Source organism: Eptatretus burgeri, chromosome 3, assembly GCF_056783735.1.
Source record: "Eptatretus burgeri isolate ZD-2024b chromosome 3, Ebu_testis_v1, whole genome shotgun sequence".
NCBI classification, from domain to species: Eukaryota; Metazoa; Chordata; class Myxini; order Myxiniformes; family Myxinidae; genus Eptatretus; species Eptatretus burgeri.
The window spans coordinates 61,152,908-61,176,899 of NC_140963.1; the positions used below are offsets into that span (position 1 = coordinate 61,152,908).

The 23,992-nt window shown below is 43.2% G+C and overlaps 1 protein-coding gene and 1 pseudogene across 5 annotated transcripts in view; both read left to right on the forward strand.

Annotated features, from left to right (window-relative positions):
- Nucleotides 1-23,992, forward strand: part of LOC147030026 (receptor-type tyrosine-protein phosphatase beta-like) — a 267,673-nt gene that overhangs the window by 112,120 nt on the left and 131,561 nt on the right. For all 5 annotated transcript variants that reach the window (XM_085873693.1, XM_085873694.1, XM_085873696.1 and 2 more), the window contains 6 exons: nt 7,013-7,270; nt 9,690-9,947; nt 17,357-17,614; nt 18,477-18,734; nt 19,027-19,284; nt 19,668-19,925. In XM_085873693.1, coding sequence (XP_085729819.1) covers nt 7,013-7,270; nt 9,690-9,947; nt 17,357-17,614; nt 18,477-18,734; nt 19,027-19,284; nt 19,668-19,925 — 1,548 coding nt within the window. The remainder of the gene's footprint in view (nt 1-7,012; nt 7,271-9,689; nt 9,948-17,356; nt 17,615-18,476; nt 18,735-19,026; nt 19,285-19,667; nt 19,926-23,992) is intronic.
- LOC147030027 (histone-lysine N-methyltransferase SETMAR-like) lies at nt 4,000-5,367 on the forward strand (annotated as a pseudogene).

Here is a 23,992-nt window from a genome sequence, read left to right on the forward strand (position 1 = left end):
TGCAAAGAAAGCATTGTGTCTGGACATGGTGCTCAAATACAAGAAGGAAAAGTCGGCATTTTTGAATGAGGGTTCAGTTCCCAAAGACGTTGGATTAAATGCCATAGAAATTAGGAAAATAACCAAATACCAGGATCTGAAAAATGAGGTCAAGATGATGTGGAAATTGAAGGAAGCAGAAATTGTTCCAGTCATATTTGGAGCTACAGGAATGATAAAGAAAACCCTTACTAAGCACTTAAAAATCATTCCGGTGAATATCACTACAAATGAACTACAAGTGGAGGCTGTCAAAGGTTCAGTGAAAATTTTGAAAAGAGCCCTTGGAATGAGGCAATGAGAACGACGAAACTTCATCGGTTTGGTTCATGAATCATGCTCCTTTACCAAAAAATAAGAGGTGGAGATTTTGATTAATGGGAGAACTTCATCTGACTTTCTGCAACCCAAATGGAGATAACAACCAGCGGGAAGAGGATGTTTAAGGGGACAAGAGGTTGGAGTTCATGAATCTAAAGGCCCTGTCACACCTTGAGGATTTAGCCAGCGTATGATAACGTATCAAAATTTATCTAAAACGCTGGCGTACGCTGAACTATTGATGTTTTTTTCAGTTTTGGGCATATAATAACGAGTTGGACGTATGCATAACGTATTAGTAATGTACACAGAACTTTTCGATAACTTATAGATAACTTATACCAACCAATGCTTCACGTGTTGTCTGCATTCACAACTTATGCCCAACGATAGTCTAACTTATGCATAGCGCGGCAGCGTATCATCGACGATCACGTGGCGTAGCCTATTAAAAGGCTGCCGCTCGACGATTCAAATCGTAACCGCACTAGACATCAAAGTGTCGACTCACCATGGAGTCTGAAACGCTGACGGGTTCCTCCTGTGAACCCCATTTTTATATACCAATTTCCCTAGCGCTGCCAATACGCCATTATACGGTAGCTGTAAGTTAGAAACACGTTCAGTAAGTTCTGTGGTCGTCCGGAAGACGTCAAATACGTCTACATACGTCAATATGCGTTGGAGATACGTTACATGAAGTGTCAACTCACCATGAAGTCTGAAACACTGACGGGTTCCTCCTGTGAACCCAATTTTTATATAACAATTCCCCTAAACGCTGCTAATACGCCATTATACGGTAGCTGTAAGTTCGTAACACATTCAGTAAGTTCTGTGGTCGTCCGGAAGACGTCAAATATGTCGACATATGGGTTAATATGCGTTGGAGATACGTTACACATAGGTTCATAGCACGTTACTCATAGGTTAGAAATAAGTTTCGGGTACGCTAGACATTACCTCGACTTATGAGTAACGTGTGTCGACGTGTGTCAACGATCGCATAACGTGCCTACAACTTCGGGCCAGCATATGCGGAATGTGTGAGTCATACGCTGGCATACATCGAAATTTTTTGAGCATGCTGAAAATTTGTCGAGCTCGGCGTACTACGACGTATACCAGCGTGCTTCAGCGTGCTCTTAACGTATACAAAACTTACCCATAACGTATTCGACGTGTGCCAGCGTATTCACCAAATTTTTCATACGTCGGCATACGCTGGCTAAAACGTCAAGGTGTGACAGGGCCTTAACCTAAATTGTACTTTACATCATGTTACTCATTGAAACAATGAATTGTATTTCTAAAATTTATTTGCACATCCTGATGAGAGATAAATGTAGTACACAAAGCCCATGATGTCATTATACCCTCACATGTGGATCTGACATTTTTCAATGAACTTGACTGGGACACTGTATTCGGTCTACAGTGGCCTGCAAAAGTATTCACCCCCCCCCCCCCGACCAATAATGCCACATTTGCATGAATGATTAATTATGTAGAAACAATATTTCTTTGTCGAGCTATGTTTTTCTATGTTGAGTTATGCAGACCTTTTTTATTCATAACTGAAGAGATCAAACTAAACACTGTTATAGTTGAAGGAGGTTACATGTCAGGAATACCTGTACAAATCAAAACTCACTGCTTGAAAAAGTATTCAGCTGCTAAAGTCAGTACTTGGTGGAAGCACCTTTTGCAGCAATGACTGCTATGAGTCTTCTTGGGTCGGTCTCTCCCAGCTTTTCACAGTGAGTTGGTAAAATCTTTGCCCATTCTTCACGGGAAAATTGCTCTAGTTCTGCCAAGTTTGATGGGGATCGTTGCTGGACTGCAATCTTTAAGCATCGCCATAAATGTTCAATTGGGTTCCAGTTAGGACTTTGACTGAACCACTCAAGAACATTTATTTTCTTCTTATTCAGCCACTCCAGTGTGGCTTTAGCTTTGTGCTTTGGATTATTGTTTTGCTGAAATGTGAATCTCTTACCAGATTCATGGCTGACTCAAACAGGTTTTCATCAAGAATTCTCCTGAACTTTGCACCATCCATTGTCCCTTCTCTCCTGACAAGCTTGCAAGTCCCTGCTGATGAAAAGCAGCCCCATGACATGATGTTGCCACCACCATGCTTGACAGTAGGGATGGTGTTGACTGGGTTATGTGCAGTGTTCGATTTGCACCAGATGTAACGCTTTGAATTTAGACGAAAAAGTTCAATTTTTGTCTCGTCTGATCACAAAACTTTTCACCACATGGCTGCATTATCATTAAGATGCTTTTTCGCAAACTCCATATAAGCTTTTAGATGGGTTTTTTCAGGAATGTCTTCTTTCTTCACATTGAGTTGGTGAAATCTTTGCCCATTCTTCATGTGAAAATTGCTCTAGTTCTGCCAACCTGTCGAGAGGCCAGCTTTGTGAAGGGAACAGGATATTGTTTGTTGATGAACACTGACTTCCATCTCAGACATAGAGCTTTGCAGATCTTTCAAAGTCATTGTTGGATTTATGATTTTCAGTGACATCCCAAACCAGTTTCATGCTTGCCCGGCTGCTGAGTTTGGATTGGTGACCTGATCTGGGTAGAGTATGGGTGGTATGATACATCTTCCACTTCTTAATGATGGATTTCACTGTACTCAAAGGGATAATGAGTGACTTTGAAATCTTCTTATAACCCTCTCCTGAACAGTGCTTCTCTACCACTTTTATGTCTGACTTCTTTGGAATGATCCTTGGTCTTCATGTTTGACTTGTTGGCTGACGAAGTGAGTTGCACCTTAGTGGAGGGAAGGGGGGGGGGTTAATACTTTCACAGGACCAGTGGATTAACATAACACAACGAAACATGATAATCTGCAAACTTGTTGTCATTCTCTTTGAGTTTTGATAGTAATTGAAAGCTGCACGTGCTTTCATGAAAATATTATTTGCTGAAGAGTAAGAAGAAACAAGGACAAATGTGTCCAAGAGCCGCGTCCTAAAGGTTGTCTTCACCAGAAGAAGAAGAAGAGGAAAAAACAACAACAACAACTTCCGATATTTTGTCACGTGTCTTGACGGAGCCAATAGTGAGACCCGTCCTGGACGATCATCGTTCATGAAGAGAAAATAGTGTATTTACGAAATTACAATACCTTAAATGGAATAATCTTTAAATAGTAACGTGAACTTTTCGAAACTTTAAAGCAAATGTCCGAATATATTTAAAAGTTCATGATAGACCCTCTCAAAAGGCACCCTCAATGCGAGGATGTGTACAGGTGTTTAGTATTTAAGGAGATCCGGATCCTGTATATAAAAGAGCCGAGTTGTAAAGCTTTTGTCTTCACAATGCTGAGCTCTCTTAGAGTCACGTCTCGCTGGCTAAAAATACATTCATGTATTTGATGGACAGGTAATGGTTGCAGAGAAAGGTGCTTTTATGCTTTAGTTTCCTTCTGATGTATGAGGGATGATCAGTTTGTTTGTGGCCCAACCTACTTGTAGACATGGTATAATGATGAAAGTTACAGAGTATAAAGATCGATCTTTGTTATTATAATACGTCTTGCTGACTCCATGTTTCTACTCGTAGATTTTCCAGAGCATGGACTCAAAAGAGGGAACCTCCCTAAATTCAGGCAAAATGGAGAAATCGGAGCTCCGAGTTGTGATGTTGTATCTGCACAAGAAAGGCTTACTTCACAAGCAAATATATATATATATATATATATATATATATATATATATATATATATATATATATATATATATATATATATATATATATATATATATATATATATATATATATATATATATATATATATATATATATATATATATATATAGTCAGGACATTAGGGGATGATGCTCTTTCATATTCCATGGTAAAGAACTGGGTAGCTGAGTTCAAGCAGGGGAGAACAAGTGCTGTTGAATTGGCAACACTATAAATGGTGGATCAGGTGCATAAAGGAATGATGAAAGACATACAAGCAACAATTAGGCAAGCAGCTGAGTCATTGAATATCAGTTTTGGTTCATTTCAATCAATCGTCAGAAACAAATTGAGCATGGCAAATGTAGCACGGTGGGTTCCCCGAATGCTTTGAGTGGATCAGAAAAAGAGATCATCTGGACATTTCCTGTGAGCTATTGGACTGTTTTCATGCTGGTCCAGACGACTTCCTCCAGCGGATTGTGACACAGGATGAGGAGACATGGGTTCACCACTTTGATGCTGAGATCAAGCAACAGAGCATGCAGTGGAAAAACACCTGGTCCTCAACCCTTCAAAATTTCGAGAACATCAGCTGGAAAGGTCATGGTCATTGTGTTTTTAGATTGTGACAGTGCGATCACATGAGATGATGGGAAATATTGTTGACAAGGAGTTTTATTCTGATTAACTGCATCAGTTGTGTTATGCAATTAAGCAAAGGAGGTGAGGGAACCTGATCCGAGATTTGCTGCTTCTCCAGGCCAATGCCTCTCCACACACAGCCCAACTTTCGGTGGCGACTGCTGCTAACTTTGGATATGAACCTCTGCCATAACCACCCAACTCACCTGATCTAGTTCCGTCCAACTTTTATTTGTTTTCTCACCTGAAAGAAGCTCTGTTGGGGAAGAAATATGAGAATGGTAATGCTGTGATGGCAACTGTAGAGAACCTCCTCAAGGGGCACAACAAGGAGTTCTACAGAATGGGCATGGTCAGGTTTGAGGACTGATGGATGGAGTGCATTGTTGGGAAAGGAGATTATGTTGAGAAATAAAAGTGATTGTAAAGTGTTTGCTTTGTTGGGCCACAAACAAAGTAATCACCCCTCGTATGAGACGATCAGACGATGCCTGATTCCATGATAGTGTTTAGACGTAATCAAAAGTATAACCAAAAGTGTCTCTTTAAAGTACTAGCAAAGAATGTGCTTTTATGGAGCATGAAGATCCACACCAAGGGTCCATCACAAGGTTGGGTGATCTGCAACTTGAGAACCCTATGGACTAGAATGAATAAATGAAGTCTGGATGTCCCTTAAAGGTAGATTGATCCACAATGATGCTCCTCCAAATCACACATATGGTCCTGAACTCCACTGATTGACAAAGGCCTAGTATGTCATGGGGAGTTCAGATTTACCAAGGAAGGACTTCGCATGGTGGAGAAAACATGGCCTGCAACTAATTTTGGAGGCTATCGTTGATATCTCGCCTACCCAATAGTGCTCCTTGATGATAGTTAGGCTGGCCTTGAACTTCTTCCCACAGTTGAACAAGGAAGTATGTAGGTTTGCTTCATGATCCTTCCAGTACACTATGTGAGAATGTGAAATTTGCTTTATTTGTATTACATGCTGCACCAATCAGACCAGGAAATGATCCATTCTAATTCTGGACAAGGGATGCAGCTATTGTAGATTTGCCGTTAGGTTGGTGTCCCATGTGGTATGATGTATAATCATATGTGTGGAGGAAAGGAAGCTTTCTGATATGTTGGAGAGGTCATTTGTCTGGATATTGAGGATACTTAAATTGGGATACTTCAGTCTCCAATGGAAGAGGAGGTTTTATATACAGGAATCGAATCTCATGAAACAACACAATGATTGGGACAAGGGAAGGCAGACACAAGGTGGGGTGAAGGGGAAACAGGGGGACAATAGCATGTCAATGCATCACAGCTCTTGGAGAGGAAGTGTCGATGAAAAGAATACAGGATCTCAGCAGATGAAGTATTACTTGTACGTAGAAATGGGAGGGATCAACGGTGGTGGAGGTGGTGGTGGTGGGAAACAGACTTGAAGTTCTGAGGGGAAGAGTATGAGAACACATTTGTGAAAACGACTCCATTTGTGAGGGACGATGCAGATGAGTGGATGTGAGTGTTCAGCTTCAATTTGGGGTGAATAACAAGGTCAGGTTTCTGGAGAACTTGTGGGACTGAAGAGGTAGGCATGAGAGAAGATGTGCGAGGGTATAGGACTAAAACCAGGATGTTCCCTGATAAGACTATGATGCCACCAACCAACACCAAGTGAGTGATAACGGGACTGTTCGATGTAGCTTCCTTTTGTGAGATGCCATTGACACTGAAAGCCTTAGTTTGCGTGGACTCAGTGAGGTGGGGTGTGAGAGGGAGGGAGATGGGAATCGGCATTACAACTCTACGGGTTGGGGTTCAATAAAGTGAAATTGTGTACAGTGGCTTGTAAATATGAAATGCACATCTATGACATCTTGTGGTTCACCATATGATTTATATTTACAATTTTAACATCAGACCTGCAGTTGTAAAGTATCGAGTAGAGTGGGGCAAGATATCCCTGGCAGGAAAGATGTGGCAAGATGTTCCTCAGTTATTTTGTTCAGCGTACTGAACATTTTCCATTTTAATATTGCCTGCTACACCACATCGACCAGAGAGTCCTTTGGTGCAAGCATTCAGGATATTCATCATATAACTATGTCCGAGAATCTAAAAGCGTGGGTGCACCATCTTATCGGACCTTTCCTGCCAGGAGCATCTTGTCCACCTGATTCTACAGGAATCGATACAATAGGCCAACAGTGGCAGCATGATATTCTAAACTTACAACGATTGAAGGTGAAAAGTATCGGCAATAATGCTGGATTGTTTATTCCCTTATCAACAGTACCTTCTACCGTACAGAATCTAACCTGCAACGGCACAGAGTTTTCGGTGGAACTGCGATGGAACGCTCCCTTGGGTGACTTTGACAATCTCATTGTCGTGTTAAATGACCAGACGGGTTACGTGCTCAACCACACGCTACCAACAGACTCTGTCAGCTACACCTTTGCCAACCTTTCATCTGGCAGGCTCTACCGCATGTCTGTGGTAACACACAGCCACTTACTCCACACATCTACCTCTTGTGTGATGCGTACAGGTTAGTAAGATGTTTCCATGTTCAGGCAATCTTCATGTGAATTACGATTCGGAGCCTTGTTCGCTATGTTTCAAAATACAACCACTCTAACAAACCATCAGATCTCTTGAGATGTCATGATAAATGGTTGTAATGGGAAGGAAATTGAAATGGTGTAACCCGCCTCTGCAGTGTTCTCGTTGCATGCTTCCCCTCTCCCTTTTGGGACTATCTTTTGATAACATTTACAACTATGGTGGAGACTACCTATGGTAACCTCACAAATATATTGTTATGGCTGTGGGAATTCGCAGAACACCATATAGGTCCTTAGGTCAGTTATGCCGATAAGTCCGTGTTCGGTTAGATTTCCCCACCGTTGTCTAATGGGATTTATTCGTGTCACCCGGGCTGTGATCTTTAAGTTAGCCGTTTTTCTTTTACTATCGTTATTTTGGACCAACCGCCATTACTACCACCACAAAGCGCCACCAACCACAACAACCACGATCACCACAACCACCACGTCAACCGCCAACATCCCCACAGACAACGAACAGATGCCTTCACAACATCCACCTTAACCACCACCGCCCAACCACACCACCCTCACAACCACCACAAACGCCAGCCACACCACCCTCACGACCACCACGAATGCCAGCCACACCACCATCAAGACCACCACAAAACGCCAGCCAGGCCACCATAACGCCAACCACACCACCACTGCATTTCCACCTCAGCACGGTTGCGAGAAGCCTGGCATTCATCGGGGGAGAATGGACGACGGCCTCACCCCTCCCCCCCCCCTCCCCCCCAACGACAAACACTTGTGGACAAAACGAAAGCTATGGCAAAGGCAAAAGAAAGGCCCCGATTCGGCGAGGAAAACGCTCTGCTTCTGGAAGCTTCGCGCGCGTGCTGGAAGGGAGGGGGGCGAGGAGGAGGAGCGAGGGCCGTGGAGATAAAAGCGAGCGCTGAACGAAGCGAGTGGCAGTCGTCGAGTAGAGAGAAGCGAGTGGAAGTCGTCGAGTGGAGAACCGAGCGAAGGGTGTGTGTGTGTCGTCGAGGAGAAGCGAGTGTAAGTCAGTCGGTGGAGGTCTGCGCTCGTGTGAGAGTGTGGAGTTGTGGGCAGCCGCGCTGCAGCCTGGAGTCTGGGGTCCCCGCAGTCGGTGAGGAGCTGGAGAGGGTCCAAGAGGGACGCCCAAGCAAGTCACCACGAGGGTGGAGGTAACCTGCGGCGGCCTCTTGGAGTTCCTTCGGTCAACCAAGCTCCTTGGACATAAAGACCCTGAGGGGTCCAGTCTGATCCCCTTGTCTTTAAGGGGGTCTTTTCCGTGCTTTTATTTGTGTGGAAGTTGTGGTGCCGTGTCCCGTTAAGTAGAGAAACTGTTAAGTGACTGTACATGATTAATTATAGACGGTTGTAGCGCTTCGCCTTGCTCGCGTCTTGGTCTCATCCCGCATTCATCACAAATCAACTGCATGCGTGTTTCACCAATTCTTTGCATGATTGTTTGTATCCGTGTAAAATAATAAATGTGCTGATTTGAATGTGAGCCTGTTCTTCGTGTCATTTTCCCCGTTGAAACGCCATATTGCATTTCGGAATGGTAGCGGGCTTTTTGATAGCTGATAAAAGAATCGGGTCCAGCGAGGTCTCGCGATAATACCCCGCTCGGTTGTCCCAGAACTGAACGAACCGCTTACGTGTCCGAGCAGACCTCGCTGAGGTACGGTCTCTCGGTAGGCTGCCCGCGCGAATAATTAGGTATATCGACAATTCGGCGATTGACCCTGTCGCACGCGGGTAGAATATTGACTAGGCCGAGGTGTGCGCTTGGAGCACACCCGTGACTGGTTTTCGGCGTTGTTCCGGAAAGTCGCGACTGAATTGTCCTCCGGTGGGCGTATGGCCGCGATTCGGCTAAAAGTGGCTGTCCGCATGGCGACGGGCACAGATCCCACTCCTGACATCAGTGTTACGAATCTGCGTGTCGTGAGGGTGGTGTGGCTGGCGTTTGTGGTGGTAGTGAGGGTGGTGTGGTTGGGCGGTGGTGGTTAAGGTGGTTGTTCTGAAGGCGGCTGTTCGTTGTCTGTGGGGATGTTGGCGGTTGACGAGAAGGTGGTTGTGGTGATCGTGGTTGTGGTGATCGTGGTTGGTGGCGCTTTGTGGTGGTAGTAATGGCGGTTTGTCCAAAATAACGATAGTAAAAGAAAAACGGCTAACTCAAAGATCACAGCCTGGGCGACACGAATAATTCCCATTCGACAACGGTGGGGAAATCTAACTGAACACGGACTTATCGGCATAACTGATCTAAGGACCTATATGGTGTTCTGCGAATTTCCACAGCCATAACACTGTTCCCTGACCCTCTCCTCCACCCCCTGGGTATAATAAATAAAATGTCCCTTATTTCTTCCCTGTGTCCAGCTCTATTGCCTGTGACTGGAGTGAACATTGAAGCTACTCGGACGGCTCTTCATGCGACCTGGACCGCTTCACTCTCATTCCACAATAGCATTGAAGTGTACTTGTCTCACGATGGTCACGTGATTTTCAGCCTGACATTGCCTGTCGGAACTTATACCCACGTGTTTCATGACTTGCATCCAGGTCGGCGGTACAACATAGGAATAACGACGATCAGCGGCAACCTCTCAGCATCGAAAATAATCACAGCAATGACAGGTGTGTAAATCACTGAATGCACAGTCATGGTTCCTGGGTGTTCTTGAGTTTTCCTGTAAAGTCCAAAGCTCCCCTCTCCCAAACCTCCTTTGCATTGTAATCTAACCAGCTTGTGCTTTTATCATACCCAATTGATCTTTAGCAATGACAACATAGGTCTGCGTAACCTATGATGTTTGTGTTTGTGTGGCCAGAGGAAGATTTGACCTGCTGTGTAAGATGTTACATAAAACAAACACATTTGAATCCAGGCATTTAATAGGTAGTTTGTTTAGTTTCATGATCTTCGGTCGAGCCCGTGACCGTGAAAGTCGTCAATAACTTGAACAAACTTGGGTGATGTTTGAAAAGATTCTTCCCATTCTCTCAAAGCCATCATAGAGACAGCAAGACATCACTCTCAGACATGGTAGAACCAATGTCATATTCCTCACCTGCAATATGAAGCTTGGGTGGTCCTGGCCATCAGCATAATGGAGAAGAGGATATCATCATCATAATGGGACATGAGGTTGGAGTTAATGAATGTAACCTGAATTGTACTTTACATCAGGTTACTCTTTGAAACAAATATTGAATTGTATTTTTTTAAATTAATTTGTACATCCAAACTGGAGATCAATCTCGAACACAAAGCCCATGATGTCATTGTCACCTCACACGTGGATCTGACATTTTACATCAACCTTGAATGGTGCCGTACACTGTATTCCGTATAGGTTGTTGTCATTATTTTTGAGAGTTATTGAAAGCTCGACGTGCTTTCATTAAAGTATTATTTCGTGAAGAGAAGGGGAAAAAAATTTCAGGTATTTGACGGACACGTAGGGCGGCAGAGAAAGGAGCTTTTATTATGCTCTGTTTTTTCTCTCCGATATATGACATGATCAGACGATGCCTGATTCCATGATGGAAGTATTTCGAGAATATCCAAAGTATAACCAAAAGTATCTCTTTCAAGTACAATCATGTAAATGACCTTGTATGGAGCATGAAGATCCATGTCAAGGGTCCATCAGAAGGTTGGGTGATCTGTAACTTGAGAACCCTGCATACGAGAGTGAATGAATCAAGCCAGGATGTCCCTTAAATGTAGAATTATCCACACTGATGCTCCTCCAAATTCACACAGATCGTCTTTAACTCCTCTTAATGACAAAGGCCTTGCTTGTATCCCATGAGGATTTCAGAATTGCTAACGAAGGACCTGGCATCATTGCGTATGCATGGTCCGCGGCTGGCTATGGAGGCTAGTGTTGACATCTTTTCTGCCCAAGTGTTTGTGTATGATAGTAATGGTCTTGGTGTTCTTCCCGCAGTTGACCAAGTAAGTATATTGGTAGGTTCGCTTGATGATCCTTCCGGTCGACTACGTGTGAATGTGAGATTTGCTTCAATTGACTTAGAAGCTGTACCTATCACACCAGCATCTTCTTTCCAAGCCTGCCGAGAGGGATGCAGCTATTGTAGATTTGTTGTTAGGTTGGGTTACCACATGGTGTAATGTGTAATCATCTGCATGGAGGAAAGGAAGTTTTCTCAGGTATCGGATAAGTCATTTGGCTGTGTGTTGAGTATATTTACCATGGCACACTTCAGCCTCCGATGGAAGAGGTTATATAAACAGGAATCAAATCTCATGAAATAGCAGAATGATAGGGCGAAGTGAAGGGGATACAGGGGGACAATAGCATGTCGATGCATCACAGCTCTTGGAGAGGAATTGTGCATAAAAATCACACAGGATCTCAGCATCTGGAGTAACACAATGGTAGAAATTGAAGGGATAAAAGGTGGTGGTGGGAAACGGACTTGAAATTGTGGAGGGAAGAGCATGAGATAACACATTTGCGAAAACAATTCCATTTGTGCGGGAAGAGGCGGATGAACAGGTGTGTTCAGCTTGAATTTGGAGTGAATAACAAGGAGAGGTTTTTGGTAGAACTTTTGGTAGTCATTGGGGAAGAGGTTAGAGTGCATTAGGAAGAAGACCAGAATGTTGCCTGATAAAAGACTGATGCCTCCAACCTGTACCAAGTGAGTGAAGACAACATTGTGAGACATAGCTTCCTTTTGTGAGGTACCACAGACACTGAGGGCCTCAATGTGCATGGTCTTTAATGGGGAAATTGAGGAGATGGAAATCCGCATCACCATTCCATGATTTGGGGTTAAATATAGTAAATTATACATGCTTTATAAACAAGAAATGCACGTTTATTACCTCTGCTACCTGAGATGGACAGAGTTTATGTTTTTACCTCTGTCTGTTTGTCTGTTTGTTGGGTGGTTGCTGCGAGACTACCCTTATTCTCAGTTTTTCCATCTGTCTGTATGTTTGTATGTTTGTTGGGTGGTCGCTAGAGTACCCTTATTTTCACTTTTTCCGTCTGTCCGTATGTATGTCTGTCTGTATGTAATGGACAGCTCTGGAGGCCAGAGGAGTCAACTGATTTTGATGACACTTGACAGGTTGGTTCACACTACGATCTAGTTCTATGCTTTTGAGCACCGTTGCTATGGACACCACCGTTGCCGAGCAACGGGACTTTGAAATTTTTGAAAAATCCTAAAAAATGTATTTTTTCGAAAATCAAAAATCGGCTTCCGTGCTTTTATGCGCATTATAATCACACTCTTTGTCAAAAAATTTCAGCCCGATTCATCAAAAACTGTATGACTAGTATGCAATTTTGTCGCGACCAGCCATGTCGCCTACCGGCTTGTTGGGTGGTCGCTAGAGTACCCTTATTTTCACTTTTTCCGTCTGTTGGATTCGCTATATATGCTAGATATCCCTTATTGTCAGGTTTTCCGTGTGTGTGTGTGTGTGTGTGTGTGTGTGTGTGTGTGTGTGTGTGTGTGTGTGTGTGTGTGTGTGTGTGTGTGTGTGTGTGTGTGTCTGCAACGCGAGGCTCCACAGTGCAAACCAGCAAACCGATTTCAATGAAACTTTGCCAACATGTGGAATATATACTGGGAATGTGTGGGTTTGGATTTCGTTGCCTAGCAACCACCCGTTGCTGTGCAGCGGCCGAAAAACCGCGTACAGTATTTTCAATACTTGTCCTTCAATTTTGAATTTAGAGAAACGAGACTTCGGAATTGAACACTTCGAGATATTTCGAAAATTTTACTCAAGCCGATTTTTGATTGAGGTTTTATTTTTCAAATGGTAGTCCTTCAAAAATCTGGTGTCTATTTACCGTCAATTTTTGAGGGGCTTAGTAAAGTGGGCGGAGCTTAGGGAAAGTGGACGTGGCTGATGAAAAGTGGGAGTGGCTTAGGAAAGTCGGAGTGGTGCAGAAAAGTGGGCGTGGCTTATGAAAAGTGGGCGTGGCTTATGAAAAATATTGTGTGACTCGGGAGGTGTGGTCAAACAAGAGCATTGAGAGAAGTTTATTGGGTTTTCCGCGTGCGTGCGTGCGTGCGTGCGTGCGTGCGCAACGCGAGGCTCCACAGCGCAAACCAGCAAACCGATTATTGTTCAAATGGTAGTCCTTCAAAGATAGGGTGTCTATTTACCGTCATTTTTTATGAGGAGTGCCAGTTGGCAAAATACGCAATAGGAAAAATCTTGCCAGGCAGAGGAACAATTGTATGTGAACCAATACGTCTTGGCAATGAATCTTCATCGGTGGATCGGTCAGAATGAAAAGCATCGTATCCAGCGCTTCGATCCTAGCGAATCCCTCGTCGCCGACCGGCTTGTCTGTATGTTTGTTTGTCTGTATGTAATGGACAGCTCTGGAGGCCAGAGGAGTCAACCGATTTCGATGAAACTTGACAGGAAGGTTCATACCAGGATCTAGTTCTATGCTTTTGAGCACCGTTGCTATGGACACCACCATTGCCCAGCAACGGGACTTTGAAATCTTTGAAAAATCATAAAAAATCAATTTTTTCGAAAATCAAAAATCGGCTTCCGTGCTTTTATGCGTATTATAATCAACCTCTTTGTCAAAAATTTTCAGCCCGATTCATCAAAAACTGTATGACTAGTATGCAATTTTGTCGCGACCAGCCATGTCGCCTACCGGCTTGTTGGGTGGTCGCTAGAGTACCCTTATTTTCACTTTTTCCGTCTGTTGGATTCGCTATATATGCTAGATATCCCTTATTGTCAGGTTTTCCGTGTGTGTGTGTGTGTGTGTGTGTGTGTGTGTGTGTGTGTGCGTGTGTGTGTGTGTGTGTGCGTGTGTGTGTGTGTGTGTGTGTGTGTGTGTGTGTGTGTGTGTGTGTGTGTGTGTGTGTGTGTGTGTGTGTGTGTGTGTGTGTGTCTGCAACGCGAGGCTCCACAGTGTAAACCAGCAAACCGATTTCAATGAAACTTTGCCAACATGTGGAATATATACTGGGAATGTGTGGGTTTGGATTTCGTTGCCTAGCAACCACCCGTTGCTGTGCAGCGGCCGAAAAACCGCGTACAGTATTTTCAATACTTGTCCTTCAATTTTGAATTTAGAGAAACGAGACTTCGGAATTGAACACTTCGAGATATTTCGAAAATTTTACTCAAGCCGATTTTTGATTGAGGTTTTATTTTTCAAATGGTAGTCCTTCAAAAATCTGGTGTCTATTTACCGTCAATTTTTATGAGGGGCTTAGTAAAGTGGGCGGAGCTTAGGGAAAGTGGACGTGGCTGATGAAAAGTGGGAGTGGCTTAGGAAAGTCGGAGTGGTGCAGAAAAGTGGGCGTGGCTTATGAAAAGTGGGCGTGGCTTATGAAAAATATTGTGTGACTCGGGAGGTGTGGTCAAACAAGAGCATTGAGAGAAGTTTATTGGGTTTTCCGCGTGCGTGCGTGCGTGCGTGCGTGCGCAACGCGAGGCTCCACAGCGCAAACCAGCAAACCGATTATTGTTCAAATGGTAGTCCTTCAAAGATAGGGTGTCTATTTACCGTCATTTTTTATGAGGAGTGCCAGTTGGCAAAATACGCAATAGGAAAAATCTTGCCAGGCAGAGGAACAATTGTATGTGAACCAATACGTCTTGGCAATGAATCTTCATCGGTGGATCGGTCAGAATGAAAAGCATCGTATCCAGCGCTTCGATCCTAGCGAATCCCTCGTCGCCGACCGGCTTGTCTGTATGTTTGTTTGTCTGTATGTAATGGACAGCTCTGGAGGCCAGAGGAGTCAACCGATTTCGATGAAACTTGACAGGAAGGTTCATACCAGGATCTAGTTCTATGCTTTTGAGCACCGTTGCTATGGACACCACCATTGCCCAGCAACGGGACTTTGAAATCTTTGAAAAATCATAAAAAATCAATTTTTTCGAAAATCAAAAATCGGCTTCCGTGCTTTTATGCGTATTATAATCAACCTCTTTGTCAAAAATTTTCAGCCCGATCCGTCCAAAACTGTATGACTAGTATGGAATTATGTAGCGACCACCCATGTCGTCTACCAGCTTGTATGTGATGAACAGATCTGGAGGACAGAGGAGTCAACCGATTTTGATGAAACTTGACTGGTAGGTTCATACCAGGATCTAATTGTATGCTTTTGAGCACCGTTGCTATGGATACCACCTTTGCCTAGCAACGGGACTGAAAATTTTCAAAAATCCTAAAAAATTAATTTTTTCGAAAATCAAAAATCGCCTACCAGGCTTTTATGCGCACTATAATCAACCTCTTTGTCAAAAGCTTTCAGCCCGATCCGTTAAAAGCTGTATGACTAGTATGCAGTTATGTAGTGACCACCCATGTCGCCTACCAGCTTGTTTGTTTGTCTTTATGTAGAATTTCTCAAAAAGTTGTGGACGGATTTGATTGCATTTGGTGGACAGGTTGGGTGTGTGACGAGTAGGGCCGTATTCACCTTTTTTGAACCTGGTACCAACCGAAATTGTGGCCTCCCATTTGTTAATAAATTGCAAAATAATGATCGAAACAGAAGTAGTCTTTAACACAGCACACAGCTGTATATAAGTTTAATTTACAATGCAGTATTTACAAGTCGAAGCAGAAGCACCGTAACTGAAGTATCTGCTGATACGAGACAGTTTTGCTTCATTTTAATCCTTATCTGCTTTATGCCTGCGTTTCTGAGTGCCCCTTAAATGTTTTTTCATCATTTGTGTTATTAATTATCCAGTTGTCCTCAAAACTAGCTATTACTCTCCCACTCTGCTTGTGTGGTACTCAAACTGGAACGTCCACCATTCACAGTATGGACTGTGGTGATGTCACGTGCCAGGAAATGGTAGTATTTTTTTTTAATTCAAATATGTAGTATGTTTTGTAAAAGTAGCATTAAATTGTACACCCATTCTTTATTGAAACGTATCGTGATGTGTACACTTAAAAAAAAAAAAAATTGGTCACTAAAGGCACCTTCTGAGTGTGGGCTTGGTGCCATTGTAAACCCAGCACTGGTGACAAGGATGAATTGATTCGATTTTGGTGAAGATCCAGATATGGAAACGGATACTATTTTTTTTTTTTTTAAATGCTTCTTCACCATTTGGAGATGGGGCCAAAAACTATGTATAGCATGATATCTCACAACGTTGTGGATGGATTTGGCTGAAACTTGGTGGATGAGTTGGGTAGGTGACAAGAACAAGCTGATTAAATTATGGAGGATCGGATGCAGATCTGGCCCATCAGTGGGATACAAAACGTAAACTGTCCAGCCTGTCGGCGGTGTGTGCTCCACTGAGTGCCCTTCCAGTTACATCATGTGGTTCACCATTTGATTTCCATTTGCAATTTTAAATGACACCTACAGTTGTAAAGTACAAAGTCCAGTGGGGCAAGATATTCGTGGCAGGAAAGGTGTGGCAATATATCTCCCTCAGCTCTCCCCGACAGTCTCATTTATATACAGTACTGCCTGCATACATGCTCATCAGTTATTTTGTTGAAGCCTGGTGTTGTCTTAGCGGTTAGGGTGGCGGCTTGGGATCCTCGGGTCCTGAGTTCAAGCCCTGTTGGCCGCTGAATTAATACACCAGGCGGTTGACTCAGCCTGTCTTCCTTCCGAGGTCGGTGAAATTAATCCCTGGTAGAGGGGCACTGCATCAGTGACACAGTCGTGCTTCCAAGAAATGATAGCTACCCTGGCAACTAAGCTGCCATACGCACGAAGAAGAAGTTATTTTGTTCGGTATATTGAACATTTTACATCTTAAAATTGTCCGCTAGACCACATCAACCAGAGATCTCTTTGGTGCTGACATTCAGGATACCCCTCATATAACCATGTCTTCCGTGGTAACGGGATGGGGGGGAGGGACCATCTTGTCCCACCTTTTCTGTAGAAAAATCTTGTCCACCTGACTCTACAGGAATCGATACAATAGGCCAACGGTGCCAAGCATGATATTCTAAACTAACAACAATTGAAGGTGTAAAATATTAGTCATAATGCTGAATTGTTTATTCCCTTATGAACAGCACCTTCCACCGTACAGAATCTAACCTGCAACAGCACAGAGTTTTCGGTGCAACTTCGATGGAACACTCCCTTGGGTGACTTTGATGATCTCAGCATCGAGTTAAATGACCAGACCGGTTACGTTGTCGACCACACGCTACCAACAGATGCCATCGGCTACACCTTTGTCAACCTTTCATCTGGCATGCTCTACCGCGTGTCTGTGGTAACACACAGCCACTTACTCAACACATCTGCATCTTGTGTGGTTCGGACAGGTTAGTAAGATGTTTCCACGTTCAGACAAACTTGATGTGAGCTACGACTCGGTGCCTTAATTATATACTATGGGTCAAACCATGACAACTCCAACAGACGAATGAGGTGAGTGAGTGAGAGAGACAGACAGACATGTTTCTTGTGGAGTTCTACTGTGACTTTCTGATGTGGAATGTGATACACCAAAATGATCGTCATGATCTCATGAGTTGATCAGGCAAATTAACTACAAATAACCCCGAAGAATTCCCATGTTTTAAAATGCATGCCATATTAAGGCGTTTCAAGCAGCTTAATAGGTCCTTCCGCACCATGGCATTCTATTTACAAAATATATAACAAAAACAATGACATTATTACAAAGCATATATTAATTAATATGAATAATTATAACAACAATAACAATAGTAGTGTCATTTGTCAATTAAAATAATAATGAACGAATAATCCCTGTTCTGGCTCAAGCACATCTGGGTTTGGTGAAATGTAAATGAAGGCTCAAGCAGTACAGCAGGCAGGTATGCAGCAAGGCTATAAAGCCCGATGCAAATTTTGTCCAATGGACAAACGGGCCAGCTCGTCCTTATAAGCTTCTCCTGGGGTTTCTCATGAAATTTGATAAAAATCTCATGAGATCTCATAATAAATTATTGTAATGTTAAGGAAGTTGAATGGCGTAACCTTCCTCCGCTGTCCTTGTTGCATGTTGCCCCTCTCAATTTTGGGACTATCTATCCATTATGTTTACAACTATGGCAGAGATTACCTTTGGTTACCTAATAAATATATGTCTCCTGACCCTCTTCTACACCCCCCTGTGTATTATAAATCAAATGTCCTTTATTTCTTCCCTGTGTCCAGCTCTATTGCCTGTGACTGGAGTGAAAATTGAAGCTACACGCACGGCTCTTCATGTGACATGGACCCCTTCACTCTCGTTCCACAATAGCATTCAAGTGCACTTGTCTCACGATGGTCACGTGATTTTCAACCTCGTAGTGCCTGGCGGTACTTCTATCCACATGTTTCACGACTTGCGTCCAGGTCGGCAGTACAACGTTGGAATATCCACAATCAGTGGCAACCTCTCAGCATTGAAAACAATCACAGGAGTGACAGGTGTGTAAATCACTGAATGCATAGTCCTGGTTCTTGAGTGTGTTCAGTGGTTTTCCTTTTGTCTTTGTGTTTGTGTGGCCAAAGGAAGATTTGACCTGCTGTTTATTTGCTTCATGATCTTCGGTCGAGCCCATGACTGCGAAAGTCGTCGATAACTGGAACAGGCCAATAGTGATAATAATAAGAACAGGAATAATAGGCCAACAGTGCGAGCATGATATTCAAAACTTCATCAATCGAAGGTGTAAAAAAATTCGTGATAATGCTGAATTTTTTATTCCCTTCTCAACAGTACCTTCCATGGTGCAGAATCTAACCTGCAACGGCACAGAGTTTTCGGTGGAACTGCGATGGAATGCTCCCTTGGGTGACTTTGACGATCTCAGCGTGGAGTTAATTGACCAGACAGGTTACGTGGTCAACCACACACTACCAACAGATGCTGTCGGTTACACCTTTGTCAACCTTTCATCTGGCAGGCTCTACCGCATGTCTGTGTTAACACACAGCCACTTACTCCACACATCTGCATCTTGTGTGGTTCGGACAGGTTGGTGAGATGTTTCCACGTTCAGGCAAACTTGATGTGCAATATGACTCAGTGCTTTAATTAGAAACTGTTGGTCAAACTACAACAACTCCAACAAATCATCCTTGTGGACATCTCCTTTGGTTTCTCATGAGATCTGATAGAAATCTTATCAATTCTCATGATAAATTGTTGTCATGGTAAGGAAGTTGATGTTATGTAACCCTTCTCTGCTGTGTCCTCATTGCATGCTGCCCCTCTCCCTTCCGGGAGCATCTATTTATTACATTTACAATTATGGTGGAGATTAGCTTTGGTTACCGAACAAATATATGGCCCTGACCCTCTCCTCCTCCTCCTGTGTATAATAAATCAAATGTCCCTTACTTCCTTCCTGTGTCCAGCTCCATTGCCTGTGACTGGAGTGAAAATTGAAGCTACTTGGACGGCTCTCCGTGTGACCTGGACCCCTTCGCTGTCATTCCACAACAGCATTCAAGTGTACTTGTCTCATGGTGGTCACGTGATTTTCAGCCTTCAATTGCCTGGCGGTACTTGTACCCACGTGTTCCACGACTTGCGTCCAGGTCGTCAGTACAACGTTGGAATAACCACGATCAGCGGCAACCTCTCCGCAACGAAAACAATCACAGGAATGACAGGTGTGTCAATCACTGATTGCATTGCCCTGGTTCGTGGGTGTTCATGAGTTTTCCTCTAAACTTCACCTCCACGCAATCATTCCTTCTTTTTTTTCTTCCTGCCTATGGAACCGACTTCCGCATTTTCTTTAATATCATCCATATCTCCAATATAATATCATCCACTTCCACATTTCCAGGTCTTCAAGTCAGCTGTTAACCACCATCTAATCGTAACCCATCCAACACCATGATCTTTTCGAACACCCCCCTCCTCCCCCCCCCATCAACCCTCCCCCAATCCCACCTCTTTCCAAATTTCTATTACTTTCCTTCCCGATAGTTACCTCCACCACTGTAGGTGGACACAGCTTATGTTTTCACTCCTTTCTGTATGTCTGTCTGTTTGTTTGTCTTTGAGCAGGATATCTCAAAAAACTTGTGTACGGATTCGGATGAAACTTGGTGGACAGGTTGGTTGCATGACGAGGAAGAATTGGTTCGATTTTGGTGAAGATCTAATTCTGGATTCGGATACTAGAATTAAAAAAAAAAAACTTTTGATAGTGATTCTTCACCATTGATCGATGGGAACAAAAACGATATATAGCATGACATTTCAAACAGTTGTGGACGAGTTATGACAAAACTTGGTGAATGAATTGCGTAGGTGACAAGAACAAGCCAATTTGATCTTGGTTCAGGTCCGGATCGAGAAGCGGCCCGTCAGTGGGATACAGGATGTAAACTGTTCAACCTGGCTGAGGTATGCGCTCCACAGAGTGACGTTCTAGTTTACTTCTGTGTCCATCTTGTCCACCCCATGCATCCTTCCCTACCCCTCGTTCCTCCCCATATCCTTTATTTATCCAAGTATTCCTCTATTTTGTCCCTCAACCCTGCTGTTGGTGTGTTTTTCCAATGTTGTTTTGTTATTGTTCCTTTTGTTTTGTTGCATCCTGATCCATTGTGTCTTCTAGCTCTTCCATGAGCCTTGACTTTGTATCCAACAACAAAAAAAACAATGTCACCCGCAGTGTGACCCGTATCTTGCCAAAAGCTGACCATGTGTGACTTCTTTAAGGTCACACCGAGGTGAACAGAGCTGCTATCCACCAGGAGCGACTCCTTGAGGAATATCTGCCGACGAGAGATTCCGATGAGAATCGTTCTACAGAGTAACCATGAAAAATATGCGTTTGCCTCATAACGTCACCAAATGATGTCATAATTTCTCAAGCTTGACATATCTAGAAAGCACTCATCGAGGTGTTCAATTTGAGGTACGACACGATATGGTTCCTAAAACTTGAAAATTTGACCTTGGGGTCAAATATGTTTAACCTCAGGCGCTAACCATGAAGGTCAAGGCCAATCGCCACCAAAAATTAATCAGCTGAGCGCCAGACCATGAACTATGTTCCCATGAAGTTTGAAGACGATCCGATCAAAATTACTCAAAAAATAAGGGTTTCGTCGACTCCCCTGATTTGTGCCAAAGTGACCTTGACCTTTGACCTTGACCTTCAAAATTTTATGCACTGAAAGGGACCTCTATAGGCCTCTGATATGCAAAGTTACAAAAATTTCCAATGATAACTGTGCTCTGCAGAATTTTTTATACGTGATTACAGACAAACAAACAAACAAAAAAAACAAAAAAAAAACATACAAGCTGACTAACATATCTTGCAAAAACTTCGTTTTGGCAAGATAAAAAAAAACCAATGTCACCTGCAGGGTGACCCGTATCTTGCCAAAAGGTGACCACGTGTGACTTCTTTAAGGTCACACTGAGGTGAACAGAGCTGCTATCCACCAGGAGCGACTCCTTGAGGAATATCTGCCGACGAGAGATTCCGATGAGAATCGTTCTACAGAGTAACCATGAAAAATATGCGTTTGCCTCATAACGTCACCAAATGATGTCATAATTTCTCAAGCTTGACATATCTAGAAAGCACTCATCGAGGTGTTCAATTTGAGGTACGACACGATATGGTTCCTAAAACTTGAAAATTTGACCTTGGGGTCAAATATGTTTAACCTCAGGCGCTAACCATGAAGGTCAAGGCCAATCGCCACCAAAAATTAATCAGCTGAGCGCCAGACCATGAACTATGTTCCCATGAAGTTTGAAGACGATCCGATCAAAATTACTCAAAAAATAAGGGTTTCGTCGACTCCCCTGATTTGTGCCAAAGTGACCTTGACCTTTGACCTTGACCTTCAAAATTTTATGCACTGAAAGGGACCTCTATAGGCCTCTGATATGCAAAGTTACAAAAATTTCCAATGATAACTGTGCTCTGCAGAATTTTTTATACGTGATTACAGACAAACAAACAAACAAACAAAAAAAACAAAAAAAAACATACAAGCTGACTAACATATCTTGCAAAAACTTCGTTTTGGCAAGATAAAAAAAACCAATGTCACCTGCAGGGTGACCCGTATCTTGCCAAAAGGTGACCACGTGTGACTTCTTTAAGGTCACACTGAGGTGAACAGAGCTGCTATCCACCAGGAGCGACTCCTTGAGGAATATCTGCCGACGAGAGATTCCGATGAGAATCGTTCTACAGAGTAACCATGAAAAATATAATGTGTTTGCCTCATAACGTCACCAAATGACGTCATAATGTCTCAAACTTGACATATCTAGAAAGCACTCATCGAGGTGTTCAATTTGAGGTACTACACGATATGGTTCCTAAAACTTGAAAATTTGACCTTGGGGTCAAATATGTTTGACCTCAGGCGCGAACCATGAAGGTCAAGGGCTATCGCCACCAAAAATTAATCAGCTGAGCGCCAGACCATGAACTATGTTCCCATGAAGTTTGAAGACGATCCGATCAAAATTACTCAAAAAATAATGGTTTCGTCGACTCCCCTGATTTGCGCCAAAGTGACCTTGACCTTTGACCTTGACCTTCAAAATTTTATGCGCTGAAAGGGACCTCTATAGGCCTCTGATATGCGAAGTTACAAAAATTTCCAATGATAACTGTGCTCTGCAGAATTTTTTATATGTGATTACAGACAAATAAACAAAACAAAAAAAAAAAACATACAAGCTGACTAACATATCTTGCAAAAACCTCGTTTTGGCAAGATAACAATGAGAACCTTGATCTGTAGGCCAACCTAGAAAGGGGAGATTCGACTTGCTGTTTATGATGCAACACAAAACCAGTACAAATTAGAATCCTGGCCTTTAACCTGTGAGGTTGTTTGTTTCACTTACATTGTGCATGGACTTATAACATTGCCGGTATAATACAGGCATATGCGGATGTCTTTCAAGGGCTTGGAAAGTTTGACCGTCCCTACCATATTGAAGTAGATGAATTTCGTTCAGTGATCGAACCTCCACATAGCTTGCATGATCGTCTCAAGCAGAAGCTCGAGGAAATGGAATCAAGAGGCGTCATTACGCAGGTGAATGGACCCACAAACTGGGTCCATAACCTCGTGATCCTCGAAAAAAAGGATAAATCGTTGCGGTTATGTTTAGATCCAAGGAATTTAAATAAAGCGCTAAAACGAGAGCACCACCAGATCCCACGACACAGGATGTAATCAGCTGGTTAGGAGGTAAACGTGTGTTTTCTATCTTTGATCAAAGGGACTCTTTCTGGCAGGTTCTATTAGACAAGGAGAGTGCATTGATGTGCACTTTTAACACTCCTTTTGGAAGATATTGTTTTAATTGAATGCCTTTCGGACTCAGTTCCGCAAGTGAAGTACTGCAGAGTCGCAATCAAAGTGCCTTTGGTGACCTTGAAGGGGTGAATTTCATTGCTGATGACATGATTGTGGCTGCAGCCGACGAAGCACGACACGACGAGATTGTAGGCAAAGTGCTCAAGCGTGCTCGGTCCTGCAACGTAAAATTTAATCAGAAGATTCAGTGGAAGGTGTCAGAGGTCAGTTATATGGGGCACGTAGTCACTGCCGAAGGCCTCAGACCTGATGTTGCCAAAGTACACGCAATCACAAATCTGCCAATACCCACGTCCAAAGCGGACCTACAGCGTGCCTTAGGAGTCAGTCTTTAACTACCTCTTGTGCTTCGTTCCGAA